The sequence below is a fragment of the Pectinophora gossypiella genome, chromosome 6 (genome assembly GCF_024362695.1).
Source record: "Pectinophora gossypiella chromosome 6, ilPecGoss1.1, whole genome shotgun sequence".
Taxonomy (NCBI): Eukaryota; Metazoa; Arthropoda; class Insecta; order Lepidoptera; family Gelechiidae; genus Pectinophora; species Pectinophora gossypiella.
The window spans coordinates 10,175,224-10,188,758 of NC_065409.1; the positions used below are offsets into that span (position 1 = coordinate 10,175,224).

Consider the following 13,535-nt stretch of genomic DNA (forward strand, 5'->3'; position numbering starts at 1 on the left):
ATAATATTTACTAACAATGAACTTAATAAAAATTACAATATCGTCAAATTCGTTTGCAGGAATAATATATATGTAGATGGAAGACAAATTCTACAATCGATCGATTTACTTATTAAGCAGATGGCCAAACCACAAATTAAAAAAGTTTATATTTATTGATTGACCGACTTTTGGCTGCTCTGCTCTGTCTGACATTATTATGTATTTGATAAGAAATTTCATAGAAATTTGGCGCCGCGCGTTTTATTTAGATAAAATTAACCTTGAAATTGAAGACATGAATTCACCAGGAACTTCATCATCTCCTACTACATACAAAAACTTAAAAGTGAAACCTAAACAGTCTCCAGTGGAGTTAAAAGAAAAAATGAGAAAGGTAAGTTATCAATAGTATACTAAACACAATAAACATGATAATGTTATTAACTTGTGGCGAGTTGGGGTTCCTATAGGTTGTTGATAGCTTTGGGTATATCTCGAGAGAGTTCGAGACCAAGTCGGGATCAGAACGTGCATAAATTCTCTGAGACGTTTAAATCAATAATATGTTACATAGGTACTTGTTGCCATGGCCAAGTACAGTTGGAGGACTATACATATTGACAAAACTTATTGGTTATAAACTAATATAGAATTCCACACAAGGCTAATGATGGAAAGAGAATTAAATGATGAAGTTGTTTTATGTTTGTGTACTCATACATATGCTTCATAACTTGTTCCAGAATTATAAAGAGAGAGTTCAGAAGTATCGGAATGTGTTAATTAACAAATATCGTGGTGCAGCTGAGGAAGCAGAGTTCCGCAAGTCATTGACTGATATCTACAAGAGTATGTTCAAGTATGCTGATGTTGATCTCACTGATGAGGAAGAGGTTGAATTGATGGAAATCATTAAAAATGAACTTGTTCAGGAGGAATTGCAATGGTATTTATACTTACACCAGTAATATAGTACCTACACTGTATTGATACTATGCATTGCTGTACTAATAATTTTGTAGCATTCATAAAAAAAAAAACATTAAGTAATTCCTTTATTCAGTTTTAATTTCTTTTCAGGTGGTTGGAAGAATATGAAAAATCACACCCAGATAATGATGACTGGTGTGATGTAGACGAAGATGCCAGTGTAATCTGCCCGATGTGTCAGAAAGCCAACTTCACACTTGAGAACCGTGTCTTGAGTTGCCCAAACTGTAAATTAACAACAACAACTGACAAAAATCTAACAGAGATTCGATGCTTCATAGCTCGTTCTATCGCAAAACACAATGATAAATGTACTGGTGATGTAAATTTCACTACAATGCCAGAACACACTCACACATACATTTATCTGATGTGTTTCCGTTGCATGATGATGGAGACTATAGTATAAATAATCATCATACAAAAATCTATATTGGTGTCTATAATCCATTTTAAACTATATCTGAAGATGTAATAGCATACACATTACAGTATTACACTAAATGTTGTTATAGTAGATACAGGAACTAAATGTTGTAGTTGGTATATACTCTAAACATAATCAGCAGCTGTATATGTTCAGCAGGTACCTACTTAAAAACACATAACATAAACAGTCTATTTACGTCCCACTGCTGGACACAGGCCTCCCTGCAATCAACTGGAAGGGGTATGGAGCATACTCCACCATACTGCTCCACTGTGGGTTGATGGAGGTGTTTTTAAACGGCTACTAGCCGGGACCAACATGCCCTCTGAAGCACAGAATCATCTTACTTTACCTACTTAGAAAAAAAAAAAATAAACCTACAATATATAGGCCCACTACTGGGCAAAGGCCTTCCCTATTCATCCAGAGGGCTGACCATGGGCCTTACTAAAGAGCTTACTAGACTGATATCAGAAATAAGTATTTACTTTTTGATCTTTATTGATTTTTTAATTCTATTAATTGTATTTTGTAGTCATGGGGGTAGTCTGCGACTTCTAGCACTTATTTTGCGTGAAATAATAATAATTCCTATGAATTATCAATAATAATTATTACTCAAGAATCCAATAAAATAATTTTCTATGGATTTATCTAAACTTGTTTTTGTGATATTATTGTACTAAACCATTGGCTGTGCCAATCGAGTGAAGCCTAAGGAAGTGATTTATTTAATATTATTTTATTAACCAACTTCAAAAAAGGAGAATGTTCTCAATTCGTCGAGTTGTTTTTTTAAGTATTAAAATATAATAAAGTCTGTTTGATACTGCACAGTGACAACACTAAAACTGTTTGTGATACATAATTTAATTTCATACCTAATTTGTTTTTAAATTCCTAAGTACTTATAAAGTGATGTTAAGTGATAAGCAAATATATAATCGTAATAATAGTTATTGTTTCATTTATTGATTTATAGGCAAATTATGACCAAATATTTGTATCAGAATGGCGGAAAATCGTGGACCTGACATCAGGTTGGTAGCTCGTTTTCTTTTTGCAATATCTCTCTAAATTTAGGAGGTCATTTAATCAATAGAATAAATTATTAAGATGTAAAAAGCAATAGAATAAGATAAGAATTAAGGTATTTTAGATCCATTGTTATTTCATGCTGATTTGGAACACAGTCATGTTGATTAGTGATTACACCCGCGATTCTGATACACACAAATATTTTTTGTGCTGAATGTGAAAAATAGGCAGTTTTTATCCTCATTAAAAATATGTTTACAACTTTTTCGGTCATATAATAATGTGGTGAAGTCTGAAATAAAAGCCCAGGTTACAAAATAAAAAATGACCTTTTATTTTAATTCATGAAGCATGGTAACAAGGTATATTGTAAATTATTACTTTTTGTCAAATAGTCGTGGTTAGAACATTTCATTACACATGATATTCCTAGCAAAAGTTTAGACTAAACGGTAACTCGTATATAAAATGTACATTAATAATAATAGTATAAAACAGTACCATTATTTATCGACTGTTACAAGGGCGTATCTTTGTTGAATTCATCCTTAGGTATAAAATGGTCAACTAGGTGTATTATTCTAGGCCTGAAAATAAAAATTTTCAGTCAATTCTACACTCCTGAGGGCAACTACACAAGTATGGTCAGTGCCTGTGAACAATAACTTAATCACAATAATTATATCTAATACTCATCATATTCCTTACACAGGATAAATGGCAGACTACATGTCGGCCATCTTACCATAATATAATTAAAAACAACTAAAAAAATTTTTGCTAATTGAATAATCATTATAAAATCATAAGCCCATAAAATATGCAATAAAGAACTAATCAGTATCTAATAGAAAAAGTGTTCCATACAGACAAATATATTGTTTTAATTGTTTAAAATGGTTACGATACACTATCATTCGCCATTTGTGTTAATATCACGCTAATTCACAATTACAATAGGGTATTTAAGGATCATAATTTAAGCATTATCGGCTCTAGCAGTACAACATGATACATTACAAAAAATAGAAAAATGTATGGAACTTATTGGGGTATAAGAACCCCGTAGTGCAAGTCATGTGTTGCCCTATAATATCTTTTTCATCTTGTATTAACTACGTAATTATTCTATGTTAGGGTACTCACTATATGGGTAGACCTTGTACTTCCATGAGGTCTTCTTGTTGGTTGTGCGCGTGGCCGTGGCCGTGTGAGTGCGCATGCGTGGAGCTGGGCATGGCGAAGGCGCCGAGGTGGTGCGGCCGCGGGCGCCGCGGCGAGCGCGCCGTGATCACGCGCGGCTTGTGAATCTCGTCCATCACCGACGGTGCCACGTACGTGAAGCCCTAAAACCACCAAGTTTTTTTTTAAGTGACTTACTGTAGATTTGCCGCATATTATGGCATTTACTACTTTACCGGAAAAAACACTGAAAATACTAACAAATATAAGCAAAAAAGGTCTACGAGAGTGTGATAGCTTCGTTGTTTCATATTTTTTATTTTCAGGTGTTTGTTAGAGCCGTATTTACGTTTGAAGCCGGCATGTAGAGGTAGTTATAAAAAGTTCTTTTATTTTGTGTATTAATGACAACCACGTAACATAAGCTCACGAGTCTATCCCAATTAGGGTAGTCAGAATTACATCCATCACAAGATGAACGAAAGATAATGACAGTTAGTTATTGCGTGTTAACATCGGCCCGCTGAGATTCTTTCAGGCTGTCCAAGGTTAGCTGGAAGAAATCCCATAAGGGATAAGCTCGCCTATACTTTATTTAATGATAAATCATATGTAAATTTCCTTTGTATATTAACAATAAAGAGTATGCAAACAAACAGTTGTAAGAAACTTTACCTGGAACATTAAGTTGGCACTTTCGCTAAGAGTTGACTCATCAGGTGAGTCAATTGGTGTCTGAAGTGTGAACCTTGTATCGAACTGTGACACGTCATCCTCACTTGTCTGTAAACAATAAAATAAATACGTAAATATGTGATTATTTATCGTCATAATGTAAATATTCTAAGTACTATTAGTCAACATATTTTCTTATTTAACTTCCTTATTAATTAAAGCTGGACGCATAGTCCGGGAAGTTCCGGCCTGCTTATCCCGCTTTCCCGGCTCTGTGTGTAGCAAGCATTACTCTTCAATACAAGCGCGCACTCGTGTCCACTGGGCTGGACACGTGTGCCGCATGCATCCGGAACGATGGGCAAAGATCATCACGCACTGGGTACCACAGGACGGACACCGTAGACGTGGTAGACCCCGGAAACGATGGCGCGATGATCTCGACGGTTATCAAAAAGACTGGATAGAGCTCGCACAGAACCGGGATACTTGGAAAGACATGAGGCTTTTACCCTACAGTGGGATCACACAGGCTAATTAATAATAATAAACAAGCGCGCAAGTCGAAAACATATCCTAGTACCGTGAAATAAAGAATAACTTATTACAATACCATTACTACGTATGTATATCAGACACTCCGCCCCGGACTAGTTCGTATCGGTGTCGAGCTAGATTTACCTCGCCCCCCTCCGAGTCTTTTAAAAATTCAAAAAATATTTATTTTTCAAAATTGGCTTACAAAGTTAGCGCTTTTTGAACGTCAAAAAATTAAATTACATATTATGTAACTAGCTGTAAAACTACTACCACATCGGAATCTGTAACGCTGAGGGAAAGACGTGGCCAGAAAACCTCCCAGCACAGGGCCCTAGTCCTACTGTTTCATGTTTTCCTTTCATGTTTGCCTTTCTTAGTCTAAGGAGTAAGGGAGCGCGCGAACTGTCTATCTCCCTCGCTCTTAAGCGTTAGGCCGCACACGGTACGAAGGCTGTGCTAGTACGCACGTAATCCGTTCATCATAATAAGGTTACACACTTGCTTACATATATGTATTACTATTAAGTATGCAAAATGTGGAATACGATATTGAGCGATCAGCAAGTTATGCAGATTTGTATGTAATAATTCAAACAGGAAGCCCACTTTTTATGTACACGCATACACTACAGTGTATGAATCTACAATTGTATAAATGACAGATTTCTGTAGTAGCTTATAGTTTAATTTATTATGTTTAACTAAACAAATGCTAATTACAAAGCTACCACATGTAGAAGAAATAAGATATCGAGGATCATCACATTAATATGAGCGAAATGCGTCGTTAGTGTTCATCTGTTTAAAGTCACTCAGTGAGGGCCCAAGGGCGGTCGAGCGGTACGATCGCACCGGGCGCCGTTTTAGGGGGGCGCCAAAATCAACCAGGACCGGGACCACCCTGGCTGGGTGCCCCGGATCTACAGGGGAGTAACTGGATTGGGCACACATGCCCTGTCAATTTGACTTCTTAGCGGCCACATAAAACTCATACATGGGTGGATAAACGACATCTTTAAAAGTTTTAATACTGCATAGTCTATTTTACTTAAATTCAAACTAAAAAAAATGTTATCAATATTTTTTTTCTTTTTTTTTCTTTTTCGCGTTTATTTATTACTCAGTTTACTAACCATAATTATTCTATGTACAAACATACTTCCTAGTGTCCATATTTATTCTGGAGGTTGAGGCCTCGAGCCTATAGTACAGGGTAACCTAGTTTAGGCTCCAGCCTCTACAAACATAAGTTAATTAAGTCAAAATGTAACTTATGACTATTATGTTGTGGAGGTAATAAACGATTTTTATTATTATTTTATTATTATTAATATTTCCGTGGCTGTAAATTAATAAAATCTGAAACAACTGACTGACTGGCTGGACTGAAATGGTGTCAAATGAAAAAGTGCTGGAAAGAGTTGAAGAAAAGAGAACCATATTGAAGACTATAGAGAACCGGAGAGGAAATATGATTGGCCACCTGATACGACACGATTTATTTATAGCAAACATTATAGAAGGAAAAATTGAAGGGAAGAGAGGAAGGGGTAGACCTAGGATAACATTTATGAAACAAATAAAAGAGAAGGTGCAGGTCGTGTCGTATCGGGAGGTGAAGGTTTTGGCGGGAAGAAGAGAGGAATGGCGGTTACTCCACCGACAAGAGCGCAGCTCTTAAATAGAGAGAGAGAGAGAGAAATTAATAAAAAAAAACTGTAAATCGAGGGGCGCCACTGTGAGGTCTCGCAACACCTAAATATATTTTGCTAGGACGGCCACTGGAATCACTGATGAATGTTTCTCGATTTTGAATGATGAAAGAAATTGCTAATAAATAAACACTAACCAGTTTTGGTTTAATAGGAGGCTCTAGTCTCCTGGCGAATACGTCGTCCCAGTGCACATGTTTGAAGAAGGCGTGGCCACGCACCGCGGCGGCGCCAGCGGCCCCGAGGCGTTGGGTCTCCGACCGCTTCATGAGGCGTCTGATGAGGTCGCGCGCGTCTTGCGTGAGGTAGGCAGGCAGCATAAGTTTACCCTTCAATATTTTCTCTATAGTCTTTGTACGATTGTCTCCTGTAAATGGTGGCTGAAATAAAAATATAATTTACTAATAAATATATGTAAATAGTAAATCCTTTTAGAATGAATCCTTTTTTTTTAACGGGAGGCTACCACCGTTCTACACTCCCTATCGAGTAATGAAAATGGAGATGATTACTCCACCGACAAGAGCGCATCTCTTAAATAAAGAGAGAGAGGAATCCTTTTAGGACTTTTTCCAAGTTTCTCATAATCTGTGCGGCATAATAGCACACTATCTACTGCATAATAACCTGAGTTGATTGTGAAGTTGCTCGGCCAGTTAGTTGAGTGATTTTAGAACTATTTTCCTTACTACTAATAAGAGTATACAATGTTAAAATAATACACAGTAATTTTTAAATGTCTTAATAAAAACATTGTACCACAGGATCCAGATTTTGGGATGAGGCTACAATACATCCAAGAAAGAAACAATTTGTCATTTGAGTATAATCCACCATTACCTGTCCAATGAGCATATCATACATCAAGGCACCTAGACTCCACCAATCAACAGCTTTTCCATGGCCACTCCTCGTCAAGATCTCTGGTGCCCTGTTAAAATTAAAAAAATAAATTTAAAAAGAAATTCGAAAGCCTAATAAATTATACCAATAAGGTGCAATAAGAAAAAGGGTTTGGCGTGTAAAGAGCGATGTGGATAATCCGACTTATGGCGTCACTAAAAAGGCCACGCTTACGACATATCAGCCCTATTAATGTGGCATGATAAAAGTGACAGCAGGACAGAAATATAGTACATCATCCTTTAGCGCGAAAGTCACTCTAATTACTCTGTGGGTACTCAAAACAGCACCTAAAAATAAACTTGCGCCGATTCTTCCCCTTATTGCTTAGTTCTTTACTTGGAAGATCCATTCTTTCGTAAATTAATACTCACATGTACTCAATGGTGCCACAGAAAGTGTGAGTGACAATTCCTTCTTGAATGTGCTCCTTGCATAAACCAAAGTCGGTAAGTTTGACATGGCCTTGTGCATCCAAAAGCACATTTTCTGGCTTCAGGTCACGATAAATTATGCCTAAGCTGTGTAAATGTTCCAGAGCCAAAATGATTTCTGATAAGTAAAAGCTGAAAGAATAATGAACACAATTATACAGATAAATAATATTCTTATTACAAACAAGCTTAATTTATTTTTCATTGTCTATCTAAATAGAGAAACATGGTTATCTACTAAAAAAGTTAATTCACATTAGCTTTGTTAATGAGTAGGTACCATAATGCAGAAGGCAAGCTCAATTCATAGCACAACTGCCTCTGAGCAGTATAGATTCCCAGATTATACCTACATTAATATAAATTATATTTTAATTACCATGCTGTGTCCTCAAGGAATATCCCCTCTCGCTCCAAGTGCATAAACAATTCACCTCCACTTAAATATTCTAAAATTAAGTATAGTTTACCACCAGTTTGGAAAGCATATACTAATTCCACTATGAAAGGATGCTGGAAAAAAATAAGTATAATTTATTACTCTTTTATAGTTATAAGTATGAATAATTATTACCATTCCTGAACATGGTAATGTGTTAGGAACTCATTTTGCAATTTATTCGATAACAATATATCAACATGGTAATTTTTTGAACTGTTTGAATATTAATGTTTGTAATTGGTGTGATGCAAAACTAATTACTGTAATGTAACTAGGTACTTGAATTAGGGTTGGGCCAAATTTCACGAATAATATATCTATAACCCCAGTGACTTTTACAGTACCCTGGTCACTTTTCTTTGAATCCCTGATCTACAGTAAACAAATAGATGATTAAAAAAATTGTTATTACTGAGGTATTTATTCACAAATTATTCATGAATAAATTACACACATACCATAGGATCACGCCTATTTCCCGTCGGGGTAGGCACAGCCCACAGAACTCAATAATTATATTTGGCTAATTATCTAGATATCAATTAATTTGACTCTGCTTATACTTTTAACAAATTGATAAAAATGTAGTGAAATATATTCCTTGTTATCCATGTTAATTACTGTAGATGGTATGTAACTAGAATAACAATTAAGAGTTTTTATTTATTTACTAGGGGTGAAAGTTCAGCATTAAATAGTATACCTTGACAGCTTCCAGAATATTCCTCTCAGCTTTAGTATGTGCCGTATCTTTCTGGTTACGAACAATGGAAGCTTTTTTCAGTACTTTCATAGCAAAGTGAGCACCGGAATCTGGTCCAGTGATTTTTCGTACTTGGAAAACCTTGCCATATCCACCTTTTCCCAAAACTTTGCGCAGCTCAAAATCTTGGGGACCAAGACGCTTGCATTGCCCCGGGTTCACAGTGTCCTCACACAACTGTATAGTTTCAGATCCCTCAGTGCTGCAATACACCAAATCATTGTTATTTCAAGTGCAAATACAATAGCTGTTTTACACTTGATTAAATATTGATCCTGCCTGTTTATCAAGTTATCAAATGAAAATTTGTAACAAATAAAAAAACAGAAAGTTAAATATAATAACAAAAGCCCTTTACAGAATACTTACTCTACAATGCTGTTCACATGTAGCTCGGGATCATAATCAACCTGTATGAAAAATAATTATTCAGTATTAAGATTCATGTATTTTATTTATTCTGCCACTACTGCTCAGCCATAACATGTTTCAAAGAGGTAATAAATTATTTGGCATTGGAGGATAAAATAATATTAATTTGAGGTTCTTTGTTGATCCTTACATTGAAAATAAAAATAAACAATTTCATTTGCAAGCAAATAAAAAATCATAAGATGTCACTAATTATATACCATAAGATATTAATTCTTTTGAGAGATAATTGCTGAATATAGTAAGTATGGTCCATGTATAACTATTATCTAAACTACGACGTATCCTTGATCATTGGCTTCATTACAATACAACATGGTAGAGGTTAAGAAATGAATATAATATACTACTCATGCCTTATAACTTAAATACCTCATCAACGTCGATAATATCGTCTTCATCTGATTCAACAACCAACGATGTATCCACATCTAAATCTAAATCGAAAACTCCAGCCATATACGATGACATTTCAAGTAATATCACATCAGCAAATGCACTATTTTCGCAGGCAACACAAGTTAATGATCTATATTGTAACTCGAAACTAATAACTTGTATTTCGAATATAAGTTATTTTTATTTTAACATAAAAATCAACTTTGTTCTGTCACGCATTAACGAAAGCGAAAATTATTGAAATGTGAGCTGTGAGCAAGCAAACGACAATCGCAAGACGCAAGAACGACATGAGGTATGAAAGAGACACATTATCGATTTACGTATTGTTAAAAAGAGATAGTAGCTGACCAATGAGGAGAGAGATTTGTGTTCGGATACACACCTTTATTATGTCAATTGTATGTTTTCACGTGACTATAAGGTGGAGGATACACTTGATCATTCGATGTTATGGCATTTCGAATAGTATCGTGGCACTAATATACATTTGTGGTACAAATATTTAACGACGAAATGAAATAGTTCAAACGACAAAATTTAATATCATTTTATTTTTCTCTTGTGTCAGGTCTAAGAAAGGGTAATAAAAGTATAATAATTATTATAAGCAAGTTGTTGGTGGATATTACGTATTATTTTATTTATATAATGCGTTTCGTGCTCTAATATAGAGCAACACGGATCTCCGCAGATTAACCATCTAAGACCATCAAGTTTTGTTATAAAATAAAGTCGATCGATTCGGTATAGTTGTACATAACTACATAACTTTTAATCCCATCTCTATAACCTTCAATGCGGAATGTTCAAAATATACAAGGCATTTTACTGTTTTTGTTCTTTAAACATAAAATAAATATTTTTTTTTAACTATACAAGTACTACTAAAAAGTTAAAATTTTAATTTCTATTCCGTACAGTTTTATCCAATAATAATGCTTGGATAATTTTAACTAAGTTTTACATACTATATAGTTTTTTTATTTGATTAGGGTATTTAAATTTAACAGGATTATACTTTGTGAACGCACACAGTCGTTGAGGGTGTAAACATGTACTGCTAATTAAAAAGGTGTTTTATTACTTTTTTCTACTCCTCTACTTTAATCTGGCATTTAAATAACCAAAAAGTCTAATATAAGTACATACATAATTAAACTCTTTGAAAAAGTGTACGCTCTATGGCCTATAAAAGCATTGTTTACAAAGTGTAACTGTACTATAATGTCGCCAAAAAAGCATTGTTGTTGTTTTTTTTTTTTTTTGACCTGGAAACTGGCACCTTTACTTTGTTTGGTGCCATAGATATACTATAAAAAAAAAGTATACATTTGCCGCCATTTTCCCGCGCGTTGGAAAATAAATTGGAAATTTTTTGTGTTTCGTTTAAAATTACGTCGTCGTAGAAAAAGTATTGTATGCAACGTTGTATAACTAGGTCAAAAAATGCTCGTGGCGTCTCTTATTGCGATGTTCGCCAAGGCTCACATCGCAACTCACGCCACTCGCATTTTTTGACCCTTCTTATACAACTGTTGCATAAAATACTATTATAACGTCTATTATATAGAAATAACATTGTAATATAAAACTATTGCAAATTGTTTACATAATGTGATGTTATTTTTGTTTATAAAACATATGACTTTTATTGAAACCTTTCAATGGCTAGTGACAGCGACAAAAGTTCAAGTAATCACAACTTAGATGGTTCCTTGAAAAGCAATAAGAAACAAGGCAACAGTGGAAATACTGGTAAGTCCAAGTTTATTAACAGTTTTGATTTTATGTAACTACTTACTCTTGAGTTTTGTTTTAGCATTCCTAACCTTAAATGATAGTTTGTAATTGTGTTATAGGTTGCACCAACTATTATTTTCCATGAAATGATTAATCTGTTTGTGTTGTTAGGTTTCATATAATTATTTGAAATAAGTTGTCAAGTATTTTGCCCATATTCAGTGTTTAAAGAAAGGGAATATAAATACTACAAGGGAATATAATCATTCAGGACTTGTGTTCTATATTGTTAGTTTATTGTGCATATGAAAATATCTGCCATCTGATTTATTTTTTAACAATATTTACGAAAATAAATTGTGATATTTGGATGAATGGTCTCCATCAACCCATGATTAAACAAATAAAAGTTGGTTGAATGTATTGTATAGTAATATAACATCATGTTTTTTTCTATAATTAGTAGAACACCTACGAAGATTAGACAAAACTGGCAAGCTTACAATTAAATGTCCAATATAAGCAAACTAAAATATTAGTAAATAAGTATAATTACTTACTCCATTTATCACTATTAGTTTAATGTTCTTAACTTTTCAATAACAATACTGCAGGAAATAGTTCCCAGTAGTTACAAAAGTAAATGTTTTTAATTATAATGTTGCCTTTTGGGCATCATTAAAACTTTAGTTTTGAAATCTTTCGCAAGATATGTATTTTCTATGAAATTTTAAAATCATACCAGACATAGCAAAGCAAGAACACCTAAATAGTGATACACCAGACCAGTCCCAGATGAAGCAGAGAATGTGATTATACATAAAAATACCACACTACCCCATATTGTGGTGTTCGACACACACTTGGCCAGTTTATTATTATTCTGATATTTACCAGCACTTAAGATTTTTAATCCAGCCAAGTATTAATGCCATATGTGGCAAATAAAGCATGTTAATGAACATAATAATAATAAATAACTTGTACAAATACATTTTATCTCATTTCTGAGTAAGACTTATTCCTGTGTACAAAGGTAGTTACCTATTCCTATGTTTACAAAGGTAGTTATCATTTTATAAATTGGTAATGTTGGAATTCGGGTGATATATATTTTTTCCACTAATTACATAAAAACGTTTCAATATAAATAAAAAAAAATATGTCAAAGAATGGTTAAAATTATGATTTTTCGAGTATAAAGGTATTGTAAGTTTGACACAAACATATTTCTTGACCAACTCCGTAAACGGTATGTCTAACGTCATTCTTAGTGACATTTCATTCTTGGTTGGAAATCCAAATTGTTTATTGCGTTTATTGTAACAAAACTGTGTTTATTATTAAAGTATGACTTACTATTTATGATGACCTTCACTCTGGAAGAAAGCACTACAGAACAAGTATCGCCTTTATTACAAGGCATAGTTCAAAACATCTTAGTAAAAGGCAAATGTTGTGATTCTGTCCAAAAAGATTTATTCAATGTTTTGTGCATTGTTTTGATGATAGAAAATGGTTTATTCCCCGTAAAAGATAATACTCAAGTTATCAAAGATGTTACAACAATTGATGCAGAATTGTTACACAACTGGAGAAATTCATTGGGAGTGCTGGAAGTGATATTTGTTATGAATGGGTTTGAAACTATCCCATTGAAGTTGATAACGAGTCCTCTGGGTGCCATGTCTCTAGTTAACCTAGTCATCATTGATTTAGATTCAGAGACATATTCAGTATGCTTGCCTGTGAGTCGATATGTTGTATCTCCCCTGGCCTCAACCATACCAATGATATTTCGTGACTTGAAGCACTTTTCACTAACATTTAAAAATAAAGTGTTGGCTCCAGCTAAGAGTAGAATACTTGG

The 13,535-nt window shown here is 34.2% G+C and overlaps 3 protein-coding genes across 7 annotated transcripts in view; 2 read left to right on the top strand and 1 right to left on the bottom strand.

The window, feature by feature from the left end:
• Positions 1–139: 139 nt before the first annotated feature.
• On the top strand, positions 140–2,357 carry LOC126367610 (RPA-interacting protein-like). The gene is made up of 3 exons (XM_050011224.1): positions 140–376; positions 726–928; positions 1,063–2,357. Exons 1-3 carry the CDS (start codon positions 200–202, stop codon positions 1,379–1,381), a joined length of 699 nt encoding a protein of 232 aa, XP_049867181.1. The 5' UTR covers positions 140–199; the 3' UTR covers positions 1,382–2,357.
• On the bottom strand, positions 1,030–10,220 carry LOC126367608 (ribosomal protein S6 kinase beta-1). 3 transcript variants are annotated; one of them, XM_050011217.1, is made up of 10 exons: positions 9,896–10,220; positions 9,461–9,501; positions 9,032–9,293; positions 8,266–8,399; positions 7,827–8,018; positions 7,390–7,480; positions 6,687–6,929; positions 4,298–4,405; positions 3,587–3,786; positions 1,030–1,197 (listed from the first exon to the last, which is right to left on the bottom strand). In XM_050011217.1, exons 1-10 carry the CDS (start codon positions 9,992–9,994, stop codon positions 1,164–1,166), a joined length of 1,404 nt encoding a protein of 467 aa, XP_049867174.1. In that variant the 5' UTR covers positions 9,995–10,220; the 3' UTR covers positions 1,030–1,163. The 3 variants fall into 3 exon arrangements, with proteins under 3 accessions (XP_049867174.1, XP_049867177.1, XP_049867175.1); XM_050011220.1 differs by lacking the exon at positions 1,030–1,197 and adding an exon at positions 2,751–3,027 and having other exon boundaries at positions 9,896–10,219; XM_050011218.1 differs by lacking the exon at positions 1,030–1,197 and having other exon boundaries at positions 2,751–3,786; positions 9,896–10,219.
• A 1,240-nt stretch (positions 10,221–11,460) lies between these two features.
• Positions 11,461–13,535, top strand: part of LOC126367607 (phosphatase and actin regulator 1) — a 58,263-nt gene continuing 56,188 nt past the window's right edge. For 2 of the 3 annotated variants that reach the window (XM_050011214.1, XM_050011213.1), the window contains exon 1: positions 11,462–11,680. In XM_050011214.1, coding sequence (XP_049867171.1) covers positions 11,590–11,680 — 91 coding nt within the window. In that variant the 5' untranslated portion in view covers positions 11,462–11,589. Of the gene's footprint in view, positions 11,681–13,535 lie in introns of all 3 variants that reach the window. The other variant, XM_050011212.1, reaches the window with a different exon arrangement.